This window comes from Ammospiza caudacuta, chromosome 6 (assembly GCF_027887145.1).
Source record: "Ammospiza caudacuta isolate bAmmCau1 chromosome 6, bAmmCau1.pri, whole genome shotgun sequence".
Taxonomy (NCBI): Eukaryota; Metazoa; Chordata; class Aves; order Passeriformes; family Passerellidae; genus Ammospiza; species Ammospiza caudacuta.
The window spans coordinates 11248143-11268977 of NC_080598.1; the positions used below are offsets into that span (position 1 = coordinate 11248143).

The 20835-nt window shown below is 41.6% G+C and overlaps 2 protein-coding genes across 2 annotated transcripts in view; both read left to right on the forward strand.

Moving 5' to 3' along the window:
- The first annotated feature begins 537 nt into the window (after positions 1–537).
- LOC131558769 (collagen alpha-1(I) chain-like) lies at positions 538–1557 on the forward strand. The gene has a single exon (XM_058806788.1). It carries the CDS (start codon positions 538–540, stop codon positions 1555–1557), a length of 1020 nt encoding a protein of 339 aa, XP_058662771.1.
- The window catches only part of PPFIA1 (PTPRF interacting protein alpha 1), a 53317-nt gene continuing 33843 nt past the window's right edge, over positions 1362–20835 (forward strand). The window contains exons 1-2 of the mRNA XM_058807951.1: positions 1362–2111; positions 3198–3461. Of these exons, the coding sequence (XP_058663934.1) occupies positions 3198–3461 (264 nt within the window). The 5' untranslated portion in view covers positions 1362–2111. The remainder of the gene's footprint in view (positions 2112–3197; positions 3462–20835) is intronic.

Sequence of the window (20835 nt, forward strand, 5' to 3'; positions counted from 1 at the left end):
TGTTTTGGAAAAATAATAGTCAATGTAGCCAAACCCAGTTTCCTGTGGAGAACAGGCTATGTCAGAGAAGTCACCCCTCACTGTGCTGGGGACCTGGCAGCTCTGCTCCACAGGATCACAGAATGGGTTAGCTTGGAAAAGACCTCTGGGGCCATTGAGTCCATGACCAAACACCACGGTGTCACCCAGGCCATGGCAGTGAGTGCCACATCCAGCCTTTCCTTAGACATGCCCAGCGATGGTGACTCCAGCACCTGCGTGGGAGCTCATTCCAACATCTCATCAGCCTTTCTGTGAAGGAATTCTTCTTAATATCCATCCGAAACAACCCCTGGCAGCTCAAGACTATGTCCTCTTGCCCTGTCACTGGGAAAAGAGACCACCTTAGCCACAACCTCCTCTCAGGGAGCTGGATGGAGTGACAATGTCCCCTGCTTTCGTCCAGGCTGAGCCCCTTTCCCAGCCCCCTCAGCCTCTCCTGGCGCTTCAGACCCTTCCCCAGCTCCATTCCCTCCTCTGGACTCGCTCCAGCCCCTCATGGCCTGTCGAATGGAGGTGCCCAGAGCAGGTCCCGGCATCCGGGCTGGCCGAGGCACCGGGAACGGGCTGGGGCGGCCGGGCCCGCTGCGATCCCGCCCCGCCACAGGCAGGCCCCGGCACGGGCTGCGACTGCGGGGCCGCTCCAGCCCTGCCCTGTTCCAAGCCCTCAGCAAGGACGCCTCCCGCCCCGGGGCTCCGCTGCGGCTCTCCCGTCCTTTCCCCCGGGGCGGGCAGCGTGGGCGGCGGCGGTATCGCTCCCAGGGCACGCAGCGCAGAGCGGGGCTCGAACCCGGGTCCCCGGCGGCGGGGAGCGGGTCAGGAGCGGCCGCGCCGCCCCGCGCGGTGCATTGTGGGTGCCGCACTGATTTATGCGGGGCCGCGGAGCGCGCCGGGAGCGGCGGGAGGCGGTGGCGAGCGGGGCCGGGAGTGGCGGGACCGCGGCGGCGATCGCGGCTCTCCGGGGGTGCAGCGCTTCTGCCGCCCCCTGAGGCCGTGGCGGCACCGCCGGGCGGCCGGCACCAGCCACCCGGCCTCAGCCGACCCCGCGCCGGCCACCACGGACGTGGAGGCGGCGGGCGGAGCCGGGCCCGGCCCGAGGGGACCGTCCCGGCGCGGCTGAGCCGCCGCTCCGTAGGGGCCGGAGCCAGGCCGAGCTCGCCGGGGCCTCCGCGGCCGCGCTCGCTCCGCAGGGGCTGCGCGGGGCCCGGGCCGGCCGCGCCGCTGGGGCCTCCGGCGGGGAGCGAGCGAGGCGAGCAGCGAGGCCCGGCCCGGTGCTCTCCCTCCGGCGAGAGCCCCGCGTTCTCCGCCCGCAGCTTTGTTCGCCGGGCTCTGCGCAGGGAAGCGCAGCGGCGGGACCGGGCCGGTGCCCACGGAGCTGCCGGTCCTTTCTTTGCCCGCTCTCGGGTGCGGAGCATCGTCTGCGGGACTGGTGCGGAGAAAACAACAGGTCTCGCTCCGTGCTCGCCTTCCAAAGCGACGCCCGCGCCTTGCTCTTGGGATTATAAATGTTTGAACTAAGACGCAGGGAACTGGAAGGAGAGCTTCCCGTTGGAATTAATAGAAGAGAAAAGAAGGGAGGCTTTTCCAAATCCTCTACAAGAAAGCTCATGCTGTTTTCCCCTGCTGTCCGTACTCTGTTTAATAATGCGATTGTGACCTGAGTGGAATTTATGAGCGATGAACTGTTGAAGCTTGTTGCATCTCTGCATCGGACGACTTTGGGGTTTTTTTCGGTCAGCACATGATTCCTCTATCCCAGCTGTTGCAGGACCTGTGGGCCAGTAATAGAGGGATGGGAAGCTGAGACAGTTTATTTTCACATTCTTCTGTGCCGGGGACTTGGCGAGTTAGCTGAAGCTGCTGCATTTTACTGGATCTGCTCTTTCCTCGGCAGGTTTATTATTATTTTTTTTCATGTGCTTCGATTAAACAGTCATTGGACTGGATCTGGATGGGTGCTTTGCGATCCAAAGGGTTTTGGGGGATAACAGAAAACTGCTAAAACAGAGAAGAATTGGTGCTGCAGGAAACCTGGGGCCTGTTTTCCAAGCCTTTTCGTTTTACTGAGCAAGGTAAATAACGTAGTGGTGAACATTCAGGGCTTATCCTAATCATGTATGAAAATGTTACAAAGCACTTGAGGTTGTTCCAAGTCTTTAAAAGCATGGAGAGGACCCACTGTAAGGCTAAGAATGAGCTATTCTTTCAAAATTTCCAGATGTGAGTGTGAAATTTAAGGCTGAGAACAAAGTTTGTGGTACCTGAGAGGTTTGGGGAGCTGCTTTTCCTGATTTTGCCTTGCATTCTTCTAGGTTTGTGTTTTTGAGAGAGGTTGCCTGAACAGCTTTGTTGTTGGTTCAGTGATTATAGGAGTGAGTTTTTTCCATGGTTTTTAAATCTTCAATGCCTGAGCTCTGGTGGGGATCTGTGAGGGTCTCTCAAAGGTGCTCACTTCCAGTAGTGCAGTGCTCCCATTTGCATTGTTAACCAAATCCATCCTCTGCCTTTAATTACTTTTTGCTTACCTTTACTTTTGCTGTCCCCATTGACAGCTGCTACTACTTCATAATGAATTTTTTGCTTTTTATCTTCCTTTACATGTTTTTATCTCCTGAATTGGACTGTTTGGACTTACCACTCATTTAGCATACATCACTTTCACCACCATAAAACTTTTACAGCCAACACAAGCTCAAAGCACTGTTGTAGATACAATCTTTGTGCGTTTGAAGCAGTGGAAGAAGCAGATAATGTTTCCCAAAATGTGCAGTGTAATCATTTGCTGGGTGAAGTGTATAATTTTTGGTGTCAGGCTGCATGCCTTATCTTTGTTTTTTTTTTAAAAGATCTCAGCAGCAATTTACTCCTCACAAAAACATAAATCCATTAAAATGAAGTCGCAGTTTGAGACGTAGCCTGCAAAAATCTGGTTTTGCAAGAAGTCACAAGATTCTCATTATGAAGCAAAGCCTTGATTAAGTTGACTGTACCTTTTCTCCACTCTTAATGAAATAGTGGCAAACACCGAGGTGCTGGCAGCCTTTGCTGATGCTATCGTGGGGAGAGCTAAGTGGGTATTACGGGCAGCACTCAAAGTTCCTGTTTAGATCCGTTTGACCGAGATTTGTGGCCTTTGTTGTGTCTCTTTTTGTTTCAAGATGATGTGTGAGGTGATGCCAACCATCAGCGAGGCCGAGATTCCCGCCGGGGGAAATGGAGGCCACGGTTCAGGTTCCCCGCTGCAGTCGGATGCAGATTCCCACTTCGAGCAGTTGATGGTGTCCATGCTGGAGGAGAGGGATCGCCTGCTGGAGACGCTCCGCGAAACTCAGGAGACGCTCGCCCTCACCCAGGGCAAGCTGCATGAGGTTGGCCATGAGAGGGATTCCTTGCAGAGGCAGCTCAATACTGCTCTTCCACAGGTATGAGCGTTTGGGAAGGGCTTTGTCAATGATTTTTGTATTCTTTGTTGGCTTTTTGTATGTTTGATTTACTGAGGAGTCGAGTTGTCTCAGGGAAAGATGAATCTGTCCTGAAGGATCTTTTGGTGCTTGCTCACTTTGAGAAAGGTGCAGAGGCAAGGAAAGCAGGGAAGAGCAGCCCTTTCCCTCCAGTCTGCTTTCCCAGTTTCTGGAATTTCCTTGGCTTGGCATAAATGTGGAATGGTATCTACATCCTTTTGTGTAATAGAACTTGATGGACTTTTTTCTGCAACTAGTACTTTTTAATTGCTATTTCTTAATTGCCTGATTCATTCATGTACTTGAGAATTAATACCTGGTCTAGTGGGAGGTGTCCCTGCCACTAGAAACCACTTGGAACTGGTCTTTGAGTTTCCTCCCAACCCAAACCATTCTGGGATTCTGTGAATTCCATACCGACCATTCTGACTCCATTAAAGACTTTGATTTAAAGCCTTGAAGACTGCCTGTGAATGCATGCTGAGTTGTCATGGCAATATAGAAGTCTGAGTGTGTTGTTTAACCTCTTTAGTTATTTTTGAAAAGTTTGGATTTGGTTTTTTGAGGCTTTTTTTTGGTCGTGCTAGGAGTTCCTAATTAGTGCCTTGTGGAGAATGCACGTGGCCTGCAGTGCTGGTTTGTTACGTAAGGAGCATAGTTAGGAAAGGTGATTGGTGTCTGCAGAACTCGTTGGGTTTTATCCATTCCAGTTAAAAATAATACAACTGGACTTTGAACATGTTGAGAAGCATTTGGTTGTAGGCAAAGCAGGGGCTGCTTTGAGGTGTTGGTTAACTGTTGACAGCCTTGTGCTTTCTGGCATGGTGGTTGCTGTCCCAAGCGTGGCACAATGATGCTGTGACTTTTACAAATGTTCCCATATCCTTGAATGTTGTAATTACTGTTTATACCCTTTCAAACAGTGGTGTTAAATCCTCCTGTTTCACTGCTCTCATTACAATGTAATCACTGTATGACTCTCGGTATGGTAATTGGTGCTGGTAATTACTGAGGGGTGGAAATGAAAATGTTACATGTGTTAATCTGGTTCTGTTACAATGATGAAAATCAGAAAGGAGAAGTTTCTAACCTTTGCTGCTGTCCGTGTTAAATCATGTGCTGGAGGCAAACATCATTCTTTGGTTTTTTGTTGTAATAATTGTAGCTTCTCATCCTCTGTGTCAGGTCTGCTACATTAATGGAGGCCATTAACCACTTGCATGACCTGCAGACTGCTAGACCTGAGTTTGTGGCTGAGCAGAATCGTGTCAGCTCTCAACTCTGCTGTTCCCCTTTTGCCTTTTCAGTTCTCAGCTTTCCTTCCTAAATCTAGTAGGCTGCTTGCATGTAACCATCACTTTCTGAACATTTATGGAAAATTAGTAAACACTTCCCCTTTTCAAGAATGCTATAATTGCATGGTTTCTTGTGAAATCTTTTGGAAAAGCAAGTCAGTTGAGGAAGAAATTTTACTGCAATTTTATGTAAACGTACATCAGTGTATGGATTTTTGTAGACTGCTGTTGGAAAATACTCTTTTCATCCTGTGGAACTCTGCTGCTTTTGTCCCCAGTGGTGCTTAGCTCAAATGATGGTGGTGCTTTCAAAAATTAGAAATATTTTCATTATTGCTGATACATAGAAATAACTTCTGTATTGGGCAGTTTTTGTTGTTGTTATGGTAGAGTCAGTTACTTCATGGCTGCAAGTTTTTGATGAGGGGAAACAATATTTTCATTCTAATATGTGTTCGCTGTCAAAACTTTGTAGTGACGAATATTTGAAACTATTCAGACTTTTTTGTTAATTATTTCAAGCTAAGCATTCTTTTGAACTACTGCCTCAAATGCTCTGTTGTTAAGCTGTGAATTTCAAGGAGGGTAAAGTCTTTAAATTTAATAAAATAACAGCTGTGTTGTATTTTTTTCAGCAAAGAATGGATAGTAGTGTAGATTTAAATTTTTTTTTTGTCATAGTAGTTCTTTTCAGTTTAGTGGACCTGCAGGGTCAATTAAACTAATTGCACAAAGACCTGTGTAATTTCATTAATTGCTAAATCACTCTGTAAATAATACCAAAGTATTATTTCCTTCTCAGACTTGGATTGTTACAAGTCTTTGTAGTTGATTTTAGACTACTTTATCTTAACAGGTATTGGATTGAATTGTTTCTATGTGTACTTCTCCTGTTTTAGATCTTTAGCTGAACCAGCCAGTTTTAGACTGTTCTGATGACTGATGGCAAGTCCTGGTCTAAAAGCAGGAATGCCAGATTGATTTCTTCTGTACCAAAATGCCTCTTCTGGTTTTGCTATGAAGGCAGTCAATTTCTGATGGCATCCCTGTGCTTAATTCCTTACATTCACTGAGTTTTCTGTGTATAAGAAAGAAGCTCACACTGGTATATAAAATACACCATATATATATTTCAAAAGTAACTAACGGTGGATGTGATCAGTTTCCAAATGGCAGTATTTTCAAAATCAGGATTTGCACCTCTGAGATTCTAAAAGTAAATGCAGTTTTTTCCTGCAGCAGTGATGCACATTTCATGGTCACATTTCTTAGCTGGGAATTCAAGGCATTAAGGTTCTAGCTCCATAAACCTGGGACAATTATTTGGTTAAAAGCAACTTTTGTGGATGTCTAATTCACTGAGAGGAGTGTATTTAATCTTATATAGATGTGCTTTGTCTGTTACATTTACTTAAAGTAAATACTTAAGTAATTTACTTAAAGCTGACTTTTTCTGGGTTTTTAGTGTGGACAGCTGGAAGTGAAATACATCACCACTGCCTTGATAAAATAACTAGATTCTTGGCAATGCTCTTTGTTTTTTGGGAGTTTCCTCTATTACAGATTACCCTACTCAAACTGTACTCTGACCTTGGAAAACGAACTTGAGGAAATCAAAGTGCTGTGCTAGAACTTAATTTTATGCTTTCTAGAATTTTTCACAGAAAAAAAAAAAAAGAACATTAACTTTTTACTTGAAGAGCTTTATAACAAACACATTGTTGTAATTCTAATGATGGTCTTAGTGGATTTGATTATGCCCTTTATGTGCCTTTTAGAGTGCATTCTACAGAATTCAAGATTTGTGTGCTTCAAATTCATAAGTTAATCTGTAAAACTGCATTTGAAGGTTAAATTTTGGACCTAAGGTAGATGAGGCCCAAGTTACTTCACTTCTTTTAAAGTGTTGCAGGCCAGGGTTCATTTTGCTGATAGAATTTCACTTAGATGTTTTCTAAAACATGTTGCTTGTTTTGGATGGTGAAGACCAGAGTTTAATCTCCAGTGACTCTGGTGCTTATCACAAACAAAAGCACAGTCAGTGAATTCACAGCAGTTGTTATCAGGATGAAAATTTTAATATGTATGTTAATTTTATAAGCTAATAAATACAATACAAATATGAGGCAACACATATTAAGATCCATCTTAATCTTGCACCTCTGATCTTTTGGCCTTAAATTTATCATGCCTCATTTTTTTCTCTACAAGGTAAGCAAAATAGTAGGTTAAAGTAAAAGTTGCTTTCTACCCATTGTAAATATTTTATCACTACTTCACCCTTCAGTTCAAAATGGTGTGTGTCTGTTCATATTTCTATTCAGTGAAGTTCAGGTATGTCCCTGTACGGTGATGTTCCTTAGACAATCTCAGAAATACTCAATGCCTCACCTGTAAGAAATAACAAAACACTTGGCCCAAAGACTGCCCTGGCATTGTCTGGAAGTGATGGACTTAAGGATTTCATTGCTATTTTATGAATAGTGGTATTTGGATTTCCTCCAGACAAGTTTTGAGTAATACAGGATGTCGTAGATGTAGAAATGAGGCTTTGAATTGTACCTAATAAGAAGAACACAGTGGCAGAACACACAAAGACCTGGCCAGACTCTGCAGCAGCTGAAATTTCCTCAGCACTTCCGTGCAGCTCCATTTGCAGCATTCCCAGATGTTCAGCCCTGAGGTGCCATGGCTTGCACTTCTTACTCTGCTGCTGCTGACTTCTGAATAACAGCCATGAATGTCAGAGAGTGCCCAGGAATGCTGAAGTGCCATAGGCTTTCACATGGATGTCAGGGCAGGCACATCCTCCATTGCTCCCACCCAGTTCTGACAGCAGAGATGAACAGGACTCTTCCTGTTGCATTTTCAGACATCTATGTTGAGTTTCAGTTGCTAAATCATACTTGGCTCTTAGTAAATTACTGAACTGATTTGGCTTTACACTAGTTTGTCAGATGGAGATAGGAGTTAACATTCAGAATTCTTCACTGATTGTCAATAAATCTCAGCTTCCCTAGCATTTCTTTGTTTTCAAGACATAGAAACGGATACCTTTTGCTCCAAACCTTCAAAGTATGAATTTGTCTGAAATAATGCCCTGTGTTTGGGCAAAAAGGAGTAGCTCCACTTAAATGATGCAGAGGAGGATATTGAGCACTGAGTCTCCAGCACTGGTTCTGTGTTCTTGGTTTCTCATGTAGATGTGTTTGGGTTTGTTTATTGAAACATCCTACCCCTGCCCAGCAGACATCTGTTTGCCTATTGTTAGCAACTTGCTGTTTATACTGTGCTTTTAATTTAGGTTAAATTTAGGTTAATTTAGCTTGATGATAAATAGACCATTTAGCTAGATTAAATTTGGAATTCATTTTGGGTTTCCTTGTATTTGAGGGTGAATTTGACTGCTGTTAAGTTTGGGGTGAAATTTCCTGCTGCTTTACTGCTGAGTGGTGTCCCATTCCTATCCCTCCCCTTAACAAGAAGATTTGGTGAAGTCCGAAACTATTGTTTTTATTTCCCTTAGTTTATTTGTAGAAAGAAGGTTTTGGTGACTGCACAGAAATGCTTTTTATTTGTTTTGGTAGTGGATGAGGCCCTGAAACAGGAGCTAGTGATTTTTCCCTACTCTTGTGCTACTGTGGGCAGATGTCTGTCAGTGGGTTTATTAATGCTTGGCGTGCTCTAGTCCAACCTGCAGCCTAAAAACAGACTGGGTATGAGGTGGAAAGAACTATAATCAAAACAAAGTATTTAAAATATATATTTAGAACCAGGTGAACATCACATGTATACCCTCATCAGTTGCCTGTAGCCTCTGGTGCAAGAGGTAGTGTCTTTTGGTATTTAGAGAATTCTTCCTCTGTTACCTTTTATTTTTTTCCTCTGTTCTTTTATGAGAGTAACTAAAAAGTGCTTTGAAGATGTTTAGTTGCAAGACTTGAAGATTCAATGTTGCTACATAATTGCAATACCAGAAAAAAATCCCTTTTTCTTTTCTTTTTTTTTTTTAAGATAAATATGAATTAAGAACACAGTTCCCTACTCCCTTCCAAATTCTTAGGGTTTTAATGTCCACTGGCCTAAGACTTGGTTTCATCTTTTCTGTAATATATTTAGGAGAGTTGAATGTTGGTTTTATTCACTGTAGGTTTTGATCATGGAATTAGTAGGACACATTGTATTTTAATATATGCAGACCCCTTACAGTTAAAAGTGTTGTCAGAGATCTTGAATTTTTGGAGAGAACGTTTTAAGTGCCTATTAGTAATTGTTTTTCCCTCTCCCTGTGTTACCATTGCATCTCTTAACTGCATGAATGTGCTTCACAGTTGAATTTGGGGATTTATTTTTTAGTTTTCCATTTTTAAAGGAATATGACAGAGGTCTTTGTGTAAGCTGCTTGTGGCAATTTAGGCAGCTTAAGTCACTTAAAGTCTTTAAAGCTGACTGGTATCTGTTGACATATATTAGAAAATAATATAATCTCTTGTGTATATACATCTCAAGCTATAAATACTGAGAAGAGATAAATTTGTGTTGTGTGTGTCAGGTAATCTGGATGCTCATAACTTTCCAAGTGTCTTTTTCTAATAATCTTGCCTGTGGGTTCCCCAAGTGCCTGTGGGTTCCCCAAGTGTAAATGTAATGCAATTCCTGCCAGGAAAAATGTTTTCACATTCTCTGGGCTGAAAGAAAAATTATTATTTTGCTACTGAACTGAGTGAGTTTTTTATTCAACTTGACTTTTTCACAGAGGCACAGGGAAATCATGTTTCCACATTTTGGAAACTCCAGATGATTGTGTAGGAATCCATATCTGTAGGTCACTTGAGGAGATTGTTCTGGGAGTTTGGATATTTAGAATTGGAGGGGTGTGATTACAAATCCAATTTAATGCTCACTTTCATTGCGATGTGTTGTTTTCCTCTAAGCTGATGTGAGTAGTTGTTCCCTTGGTTTTTTTGCCCGTGACCTTTATCTGTTTCAGACTTGCCCTTTGGTTTCACATGGAATCAGCTCCTTTCCTTCTGATCAGCCTGGCAGGGCTCTGTGGCCTGCTCCTGCAGTGGCTGGGGCTGCTGCATTTTTCAAAGGAGAAGCTTTGTTGCTTAATCTCCTCTTTTGCTGTTCCACAGTGGCCTTGAACTTTGCTCATGTGTTTATGCTTCTGTCTACTGAGGATATGGTTTTTGGGGATGGTGATGCAGGTCTTAACAGCAATATAATTTTGGTTGGATCTGAAATGTGCCATGGCTGTTGATGGATACATATGAATTCCTGTAATTCATCTCTCTTCTGGTTATGTTTGCAGAAAGATAAATACCTAGAATTAGTCTTTTGTTTTACAAATTCTGTGAAGTGCACCAAAGTTCAAGTCCAGGCTGGATGGAGCTCTGGGCTGGTCTGGTGGAAGGTGTCCCTGCCCATGGCAGAGGTGAACTTTAAGGTCCCTTCCAACCCAAACCATTCTAGGATTCTGTGATTCCTTAATGAAAATGTCCTTACGTGAGCAGTATTGTGCATAATCTGATAGCTTCAGGACAGATTTTAAATAAGGACTTGTTTAAAGGGCTGCTTGGAAAAAAGCTTGAAAATTTTGATTTGTGACCTTTTGAGTTTTGTTAAGGAGAAAAAATAACTTCTTTTTAGAAAGTAAGCATTTTTTTCTTTGTTGTTATAGGAAAATGGGCAACTCTTGATTTTGTTTTTAAATCTAATTAACATTTTTTTCTTTTTTTTTCCTCTCTGTAGAGCAGTAATCTCTCTTTGGGCATTGTCTGAGTAATGGTGTGTTTTTCTTCTATTACTAGTACAAAGTAGAGTTGGGTATCTAATTGTAGAGAAATATTCTGAAGCACAGTGCTTGGTTTTTTTAATTCTACCTCTTACATAAATGCATATAAAATTTGGTTCTATACATTTAAAACATTGGTTTTGGAGGTGTATTTACCTTTTATATAGAATGGCAGGGTAGATTATGTGGTAAAAATGAGTAAAGCATGGAGATTGTTAAACACTGTACTGTTGAGAGAAGTGAGATTTTATTTTCCTACTTCAAATTTACAGAACAGTGCACAGTATAAGGATTTAATTATATAATCCCATGGAGCTGAGTAATTTACATAGTTAAAAAAGCCAAACAAAACAAAGCCACCTTAAGATGTGCAGTTTAAACAAAGAATTTCTGTGTTGGCCTGTACAGAGTTGAGACTGGCTTGATGTATGGTTGAAAGATCTGTGAATGTTCTTGTGAATAAACTGCCTTGATGAAGTCTATTGATCATTGTCTTCAATAATGACAGTGTCCACTGCTGAGAAATTTGGTTTATTTTGAATTACTTCAAAAGGAATTTTGGCCACCAAAAAGCTAAACAAACATTTTTCAATGTGGAGAGGCCTCATTCAATAATGAGGATCATAAATTCCTGGTTTTTTATTGGTGCTATATCCATGGTTATCTCCATAAATAGTGACCAATTTTATTAAGCTAGTTCTAAATTTCCAAGCACAGTGATGAAAAGGGAGGGAGAGATCTCAAAGTGAAATTGCTCATTTGCCTTACAGAATGTTTGATATGAAAGTTTTTTCACTGTGCAGCCTCAAATTGCCTTAAAAAAACAAAATTGGGCAAAAAGGGAGTTTTGTACACATGTGAAGGGACTGCCAGGGTTTAAACTGTGGATTTGTGGGTTTGAGTTGTGGATTCTCAATTGTCCTATGTGAGCCTGTCACAATTATTTAGCAATATATACTTTGCCAGTAGAATGTTGGGGTCAAAACTCATTTTCTTTGCATTCCTATCTGTAATTGGGAAACCTGTGAGCTAAACATGCTGGGAGTCATGGGACTCTGTCAACCTTGCTGAACTAATAGTACCAGAGCTAAATTCTGTTATTTGCTGTGCTTTTCACAGTAGCTTGTGCTTGTGGATTTGCTGTTCCCAGTGGGAAGCTGGACTCTGTAATTTTATATTCTTAAAGGCTCTCTTGTGTAGGGTATTTGAAGTCCTGGATGCATCTCATGCTTGAACCTCTTGCTTCTACTGGGATTTAAGGCATGGGCTGCTTTGGAAACCCAGCAGTAAAAGAAACTTCTGATCCAAATGAAACATTTAATGAACAGGATTCTCATGTTTGGAGTTCCTCAGTTAATCTAATTTGGACGTAAGGAATGGTGTTGCACTCAGGAGACCCAGGGCTGGAAGAGCAGAGCCCGTGTGGAGGGTGATATTGGATGTGTGGGTGGATCTGGTTGGGCTCTCCACATGTTTCTGCTTGTGTGAGGTGAACTCCCTTCAAAGCTCTCTATTTTCTGTACTACATTTGGGGGAATGACTAAAAGTTTGGTTTAGATAATTTCAGGGATGCCCTGGGATACCACTGTGAATCTTTTTGTTATTCTTAAGTAATCATACAGCATGATCACCTTTTTGTAGTTCATGGGAAAGAGCTTGGAAAGTCTTAACATTCTTGTAACCTTATGTTAAAGAGCACGAGGCAGGTGCATCCAGTAATTTATTTTCTAAAACATGCTGCTTGAGTTTTCAGAATGTCTTTGCAGGGTGTGGTTCCACACCATTATCTTCCAAAAGCTGAGTCTTTGTCTCAAGAAATCTGGAATTACTTTGCTTCATGTAAAATGGAAATGGAACAGCTTTTAGGGTTTTAGCTGTCCTTTTCCCCTCCCAGGGTCTCTTTTATGCTGATACTGACATTGGTGTAACTCTGACCCCGTTGGAGCTGCAGTTTGTGGAGACTGCATAACCCTCTCCTGAATTTTGTACAATGGTTATAAAAGATTAAGTCCTGGGAAGCAGAGGAGGAGAAACGGGCCAAGCATTTCTTTGTCTCAGTGGAGTAGGAGGCTGCAGGGCTTCCCTGTTGCATCATCTTTCCCTTGTTTTAGTCCAGTGTGGAACAGGAGCTTCACAGGTTCCCCACCAACCCATCTTTCACTTCAGCATTTGGTAGTGGTAACACCATACTGACAGCCTGCCCCTGTCTTTTATTCATTTATTTATTTTTCGATTATTTACGATTTATTGATTGATTGGTTTTTAAAAAAAAATATTTATTCTCTGCATTATAGCCTTGCTCATCTCCCTGGTTTCTTTCTACTGACTGCATTCAGGTATCAAGTTTAGAACTGTTCATTATGAATTTTTTTTTTGTTTGTGGCAGACACAAAAATGACTTTGAACTTTATTTAAAGCTTAACCCCTCCCCCTAAAACAGCCCTTCAATGTTTAATCTATGTTGCTGATTTTTTTCCTCGGCTTTTTTCTGTGTTTAGATAGCAGACGTGTCAGTTGTAGGACCCAGGATTGTGCTTTTTTTTGTGTGGACTTTGGAATTGCTTTGTTTTGGAGTATTTGCTAAAATGAAGCAACTTTTCCATGGAATGGTTCCGTATAATTTATTCAGAATATCACAGATTTGGACATATTTAGCTTCAGTTAGCCCAATAAATGCACTCAGCCTGTAAACTGGGGTGATAGAATACAGAGGAGTAGGGAAAAACAAAATGTGAAGAGCTGAAAGTTGAATTTCCTGCTGAAGGCACGTATCTGTCCTCAATGAGTATTACTTGCTTAAACAAGTTTGAAATTATAAGACTGAAGTGTTCATCACTTGGCAAAAATAATAAATACATATATATATATAATAGGAGAGCAGTGAGCGGGAGGTACATGCTGCTGCTTGTTTAATGAGGGTGGCTTGGCCAGCCTTATTCAGATATTCCCAAGCATTCCCTCTTAAGAGAGTGTGAAAAATGTACTTTTCAGCTGCTAGCCACAGAACTAAAGCTGGCAACCACAGGCCAAGATGAACGATTAGAATAGGGCAGGGCCTCAGCTGTTGCTCAGAGTTTTTGCAAGCAGGAGTATCTTGTCATTGAAATAGTTGTGCATGATAGGTCTTGTCCTGGGTCTGTTTGTAAAAAACTGTGCAGTGTTAGTCATGTAACGTGACTAGAATGTAGCATGTAGGGTTAAATAATTTTTAATTCATAAAAGTCATAGAAATTTAATATTTAATGCCAGCTGAGCTAGAATTGTGCTGTTTCTTGTAAGTGCAGTATGCTTAGAGTATATTTTTCTTGCCCAGGTAAACTTACAATTCAGTGTTGTTTACAACTTCAAAGATCTTGCTACAGCTGCTTAGTCTCCAGAATGGGGGTCCTAGGAAAATTAGAGAGCTTCTTAAATCTTCTCAGCACATCTTGAAGTTGTTCTACAGTTTGGCATCTCCAAGGAGGATTGCATGCTGTGCTGTCCAGCATGGAATCCCAGGAAATCTTCATCAGCTTTGTGTGAGGAGAGGACAAACTTCAGTGAAATCCCTCTACTCTCATATTAAAGATGGAGACTGCTTTTGGTCCCATACCTTGTCAAACTGGTAATGCAAGATTCTTGCTCTTTAATTAAGTACAAGTGTATTCTCCTTTTGCCATGGTGGGTATGGGTGTGGGTAGGTTTCTTCACTAACATGGACTCCAAAAATGGAGATGCCTAAAGCTACACCTAAGAAGTTGTGCTGCTGCTTTACTGTATTAGTTCCTCATCAAAATAGACTAGGCTGAGGGTGCAGGAATGTGGTAACTCTGATTGTGAAACCCTCAGAATTCATTGATTCAGTGTGTCACTGAGAGGCTGTTGTTTTTCAGACAACCCCCAAGTACTGTAGCCTTATTCTGTGTTAAGTTAAGCTGTTATTCTGGAAATCTTGGTGGTTGGAGTGGTACAGTATTGGCAAGGATTAGTTTATCAGCTTTTCTCAACAGTTACTGCTCTGCACAAAGTAGCCATCCCAAGTTGCAAAGCCCGTTTTTCAACGATGACTAAAGTTTTCCTGATGCATATTTTAGCTGATTTGGACATTTTTCCAAGGAAAACAAGCTCTGTATGCTTCTGAATGCTTTTGTTCCTTATCTGCCCTTTCAGGGGGCGTATTCCTGTACACTAAGGAGCAGCTAAGGTGGAACTCTTTGCATAGCCACACCACAGTGAAGTGATTGGAAGGTTTTCTGCTACTGTTGCATATGAATAGATGCCAAGTTTCATGCACGTCTGAAGGCTGCTTCTGTATTTCCTGTGCTTGCTCTTGTAATGCTTCAGCTTTTGAACTTCCTTACTGAGGAGATCCATGGTGTTGCCTGAATAGAGGCAACATTTCATAAGTATTTTTACAAAGACAAGTGAAGAAAATAGCTTCAAACTGGTATTTCAAGTCAGTGCTCAGTATGTTCTTTTCTTGTTAATCCTCTGTGCATGCTGCTAACTTGCAGGGTTTGCCCTCTCAGTTGAATATTTGGAGAATGCCCTGGGGGGAGAGCCAGGTACTTTGGGAGAGTTTTCACTGGTTGATTTGATACACATCTGTAGCTTTAAAAGGGGTTTAAAAGGCTGGCATAAAAACGGGTTGTGTCTGCTCTGGTTAATTGATCATCCTGTGTGATCTGCCCTGCTTTGAACAACCTGTGTTGATATGTTAAGGCTGGTGCAAAGATTAACAAACTATCTGGAGAAATTAGAGATTCTGAATGCTGTGATGATCCCAAGGCTGGTTACTCTACAGAAGATGCAGAACAAACTGCAGGTTATAACAGGAGTGACTGGATGAGGTTTTCTGACTTACTTAAACAACCTCATGTTGTCTTTCCTTATTTTCTCAGACTAGAGAGCAGTTGTAGGGTGCAGCTGGGGCTTGCCCACATCAGCTGCAAACAGGTTTGTAGGGACCATGTGTTGTGTCACATGTGTGACTTGTGCTCCCAGTGGTGGATGGATGCAGCTCTGGCTGTAATGGAGCAGCCTGGAAGGTTGCCCTTGGTCCCTTCAGTGCCAGGCATGGTGTGTGACCAGGGAATGCTGGCTCTCCAGTGCTGCACAAAGATCTGCTTTTGCACCAGGCTTTGCCCTGTCCTTGTGTACATAACAGCACAGTTCTGCTGGGTTTGGGGAAAATGAGTTGCAGGAGGCCAGGCAGGGAGGGCTCTGCTTGTCCAGGATGGACAGGCTGCAGTTAATGATTCCAGGGCTCTGAGCACAGGGGTTTGCAGGCTCCCACTCCAGACCTTGCTGCTGTGTGTGATGTCTGAGCAGGGATTTGTGTGGTGACAGGAAAACCCCTCATTCTCAGAGGAGCAAGAGGCTGGATCCAGGTTTGGGCTCCAGTTCTTTTACCCCCTGCACCCCAAACAGGCCATGTCTGGAATGTGTTGGTTGGATCAGGGAAGGGCAGTTACATGGAGCTGATGTGTTTCTAGCTCCCTTTTCCTGCTGCTCCTGCATTCTTTTTGCCAAGCTGCCCAATCCTACCTTTCCTCACTTAGGTTTCCTTGTGCTTCCGGAAGCTCCCAGCTCTGAAATCTGGATTTTTGTGCTTTGTAGTTTAAGCTCAGGGAACACTGTGCATAAATTTGGACAACTCACTCAGGATGGTAACTGGAAACTCACTTATTGCCATGAAGACTTGGGCTTGCTGTATAAGCTTTTCCATTTTGCCCTTGGGCACACGTTTGGTACCTGCTGGCTGTGAGTGAGGAGTCCTTTGGCTCTTGGCTTGTCAGATGCCAGGCAGTGGATTCTGCTTGCAGCTCCAAAGTGGGCTGGGAACAGCCAGAGTTTCATTCTAGAGCAGTAACATTATGCAACTGTAAACACGTTAAAACTTAATTGCCTGTTTAGGACTGAGCAGCGTTAATGACAAAGCCTAGATAGGTCAGTCCAAGGGGGACACTTGAAGCAGACCTGCTAAAAAAAAAAGGATGGAATGGTAAGAACTGACTCAGGTTTAGTATTGATCACTGGCTGGCAGCAATATTCACTTGGGTGTTTTCATGCAGTTCTTGACAGAGGAGAACAAAATAGGTTTTTTTTCGAAGAAAATACAGATTTTTGAGAGTTAACCAAAAGTGGTATTAAACCTTTTCTATATCTCAGTGCCACTAGTTAGAAGGGGAGAATTTTTTTAGACCAAAAAGAAACCTGAACCTCTGTTTTGGTGCTTGTGTGTTTTGAGTTATAAAACATCTTATGCATACACAGAAATAGGAAAGGAGGCCAATACACTAATTATGTAATGAGCTCCAGTGTGTTCTCACTCTGGTGGGTAGTTAGCTCCACTTGGAAAAACAGCTACTTTGAGACTGAAAAGCCTTCCAGTGTTCCAAAACACAAGATTTTGTCATATCCATGTTTTAGTATTACTTGAAGTATTCTCTTACACTCCCCTTTAAGTTCTGGGGGTTTTAAGAACAAAAGATAAACTTGCTTCATATAATTAATTATATTAATGTTTGAAATAAGTTTTATGTTTCTAGCTTAGTCATTTCAGCTGCTCAATACTTACTGGAAATTATTTTCATGATGTGAAAAGGAAAATATTTTTCTTTGCACACTCCATGCTTATTTTTCTCTTTCCCATTAGCAAATGCCAGAGATATGGAAAGGTTGAAAGCAATGTGTTTTACTACATGGAACAGGCAAAGCATAATCTGTGTTGGTGTGTGACTGTGTTTTTTTCCAAGGTTGGATTTAATGGTGAAAACAAGTCAGTTCTCCTCAGTTTTAACTCTCAATATCCTTGAACTGTTTCATAATTTTATAGTTCTGATTCTTAGCCTAAAAAATCCCAAAACAAACCTGTGACTTTATAGGTATGAAAATTTGCTTGCTAGGAACTTCCAAATATATTGGGACTCTCGGTCACTGTGTGCTACTTAAACCCCTTGGATTTAAAGTGAATTGAGTGTGAAATACCCTAGAAAAAAACCTAGATATTTAAGTTTTCTTTCTTTGTTTGTTTTTTTAACTGTATATTTGCCATTTCCATGCAGTCATCATTTGGAATAATTGTGATTTATATGTAGTGCAAACATCATGATGGAAACTTCTCTCAGATCCCATTGGTTTTCACCCCTGATGTCCTGCACTTCCCCCAGTTGTTCTTTTCCTGCTCTCTTCAGATTTGTGAGTGGCATGCTTGATATTCAGTCTGCAGACCAGAATGAGAACAGTAAGCCAAAATATCACTTGCAGATTAAACAGATAAATTCCAATCAATATTTGAGTCAGAGATGTTCCTAAAGATGTAACAGTCACAACTTCATCTTCTATTGCCTGAAGTTACTACTTTACAGCATTTAATATTTGATGGATTCAAAATATTTCTCTTTTTTATTGCATATATTTTCATAATTTGTATAAATTTTCTGGCCATGTGATTGCGTGTAATTCATGATTATTTGTGCACTTGAGTGATGATGCATTTTCTTGTGGAATAAGGTTTTTTTTGTTTGACCAAATTCCAAACAAATTTAGTTATTTATAGAGCATCCCTAATACACAACTTATATTAACAGACTTTCAGGAATTACCTCTGTTTCTTTCAAGTGTTCCCCTAGGTTAAATACTATCTTCCTGTCATGTAGCATTTATTGGTCTGTGATGTGCTGTCTGTGAGACCTATGAATTATGTTTGTAATGAGCATGAAGGGAACCTGTTCTCTGAAAGCTGGAATGTTCCTGGATTGGGATCTTGGAGTTCCCAAGTGTGTCAGCTCAGCCCGGCTTGACAGCTCAGCCCTAATGGATCCAGCTTTTGGAAGGATGTTTATATTGTGGCATCTAAATACTGAAGGTTGAAGGTCAGCTCTGAAGGTTGAGGTAGAAGAAATGCTCTTGCTTTAAAAATCCTGGAGCTTGGGGACAAAAAAAAACAAACCCCAAAAAATGAATTACTGAGCAAGAACCAACTTACTTGCTCAATGGGACTTTTTGTTGAGAATATTTATTTCTGGCAGTGATGTGTTTGGAATGATTCAGTTGGGTCAGAAAGTTACTTTCTTCAGTAAACATTTCAGTTTAGTGTAGAGTATGGGTGTTTGCCAGAATGTTCTAATCAGCAGGGAGTATTTCCCTGTAAATTCAGCACTCTCCCACCGATCCATGTGAGGGCTCTGAAGTGCTCATTGTGAGTTCCATTCTTGTCAGTCCCCAGTGCTGTGTATTTATTATTTTGATGGCAGCCAGAGACTGAGCAGAACTTCATTCTGCTGCTCTCAGTCCTCTCAATTAGAGAAAAGTGACACAGCTTTGTGGACAAGTGGGAAAGTCTCTCAGGATTCTTTCCTTTTTCTTTTAATTCTTTCTGTACATTCATCCAATGCCAAGGAAGAAATTGAGACAACTGGAATTTTTTTGAGATGATAAAGGTGCAAATAGTTTCTCTGCTTTTGAACTGCTTAAGGAAATCACAGATTGTCTCCCATTGAAGGTAAGTATTAAAACTAGAAAGGACATGTCTTTTGGCAATGTCAGCTGAAACTAAGGACATTCAAATGTTCTTTCTTAGGCAGCTCACGGGACTCAAAGCAGCTCTATTATGTCAAAACAAACAGCACTGGAGGTGTTATGCAATGGCAGCAATCCCTGGCAGTGTGTTTATGCAGCAGCAATATAAATTCCTGTGTGCACTCTTGCTCTGGGTCATCTGACAGTGTGATGGTTCATGTCACAATTGGGATCTATTTGTGCCACAATTTATATTTGCACAGGAGTATGCAATGGACTGGAACTCTGTGTCCTGTAACCATCTGAGGAGTGAATAGCTTTTCTTGAAATACACAGCTGGTTTTCACGTGGGGAAGCTCATACAGATAAAAGATATCCATATATTGATGCTATGCAGCGATTTGAAGTTGAAAAAGGATGATGGGACAGTGTCTGGTAGTCCTTGCTGTGCTCTTCATCCTGTTCTCAAGACTTGAGATAGAGGCAGGAAAAATATAAAACTTCAGGCCAGTGTAATCTGGAGAATTGGCAATTTTTAAATGTTGATGCTGGCATTTGTAGGGTTTTAAAAATTACTCTTCTTATATTATTATTAATTTGGAAGGGGAACCACACCAAGAAATACCAAGCTCTTCTCAGTATTACATAATAATCTAATCTGTACAGATAAGTGGGGACTGCCCTTGAAAAATGGAAGCTTTGGTTTCTGGTTTACCTGAGCTCCTGTGAGAGCAAAAGGGGAATGTGCTGCCAATTCCCTGGGAGTCTTGGAAGCTCCCACAGGTGGGATGTTGAAGGTGCAGGAAAAGCTTGGGTGTGAAGGAGCACTCTGATGGGAAAGCTCATGATAGAGTCAGTATTTCTGTCAGCTCCAGTGAAGCTTGAAGTAGGTTTTTCCTCTCTTGGTTTACCTTGCACTCAGGACTCTTTTGTAACTTGTTTTGTGTGTGTAAAAGTTCTGGTAGCTGTATTTACAGACCAGGTTGTTTTGGAAGTATTTCCTAGCCATTTTGAAAATAATAGGCCTTTTTTTTTTTTTTTAAGAATGCAATTGAAATACTGCAGTGAAATGTTTATATGAATGTAATAATTGTGTTAGAGAAATAAAATAATTTACAGTTAAAAGGAAAATAAATGAAGATGCTTTGCAGTTTTTTGCTGATTAAGCAGGGGGACTGAAACTTTTTTCCAATGAGCAGGATTTGATTTAGGAAGAGGGATTATAGGGATGGATTCTGCATCTGTGGTGGTTGTATTGCTGTCTTTTTCACAGCAACTTTTAAAAGCTTGATATATTAGTAATTCCAGAGTTCACTCCAGGTGTATATTGTGCAATGTATTTTTGTATTTCCAGTCATGTGTATATTTTAGAATAAGGTTTACCAAATGATTATTGGAAATTGCAGTGTCTTTTGACCGTGTCTGCTTATTTTAGCTGCATGTTAGAATTTGCAGATGTGCTTTGTATAATTAATTGGTTGATGTGGCCTTTTGTTTTTAAGCATGTGCATTCTGTCACTTTGAATTTTGCTGCAGAACAGCTCCATCTTAAGCTTTCACTTCATATGCAGCTGCTGGCTGATAAGCAGTGTGTCTTGCAGAGTTTGGAAAAAGCAGAGAAGCAGCAATTGTGTCTCCACTTAGCTGGATATTTGTGTTCACCTTGTCCTGCTAATCACCAGTTCAGCTGTACAAATCCATTGTTTATTAGGCAAGGATCTTGTTTATGAGTGTTTTCCTT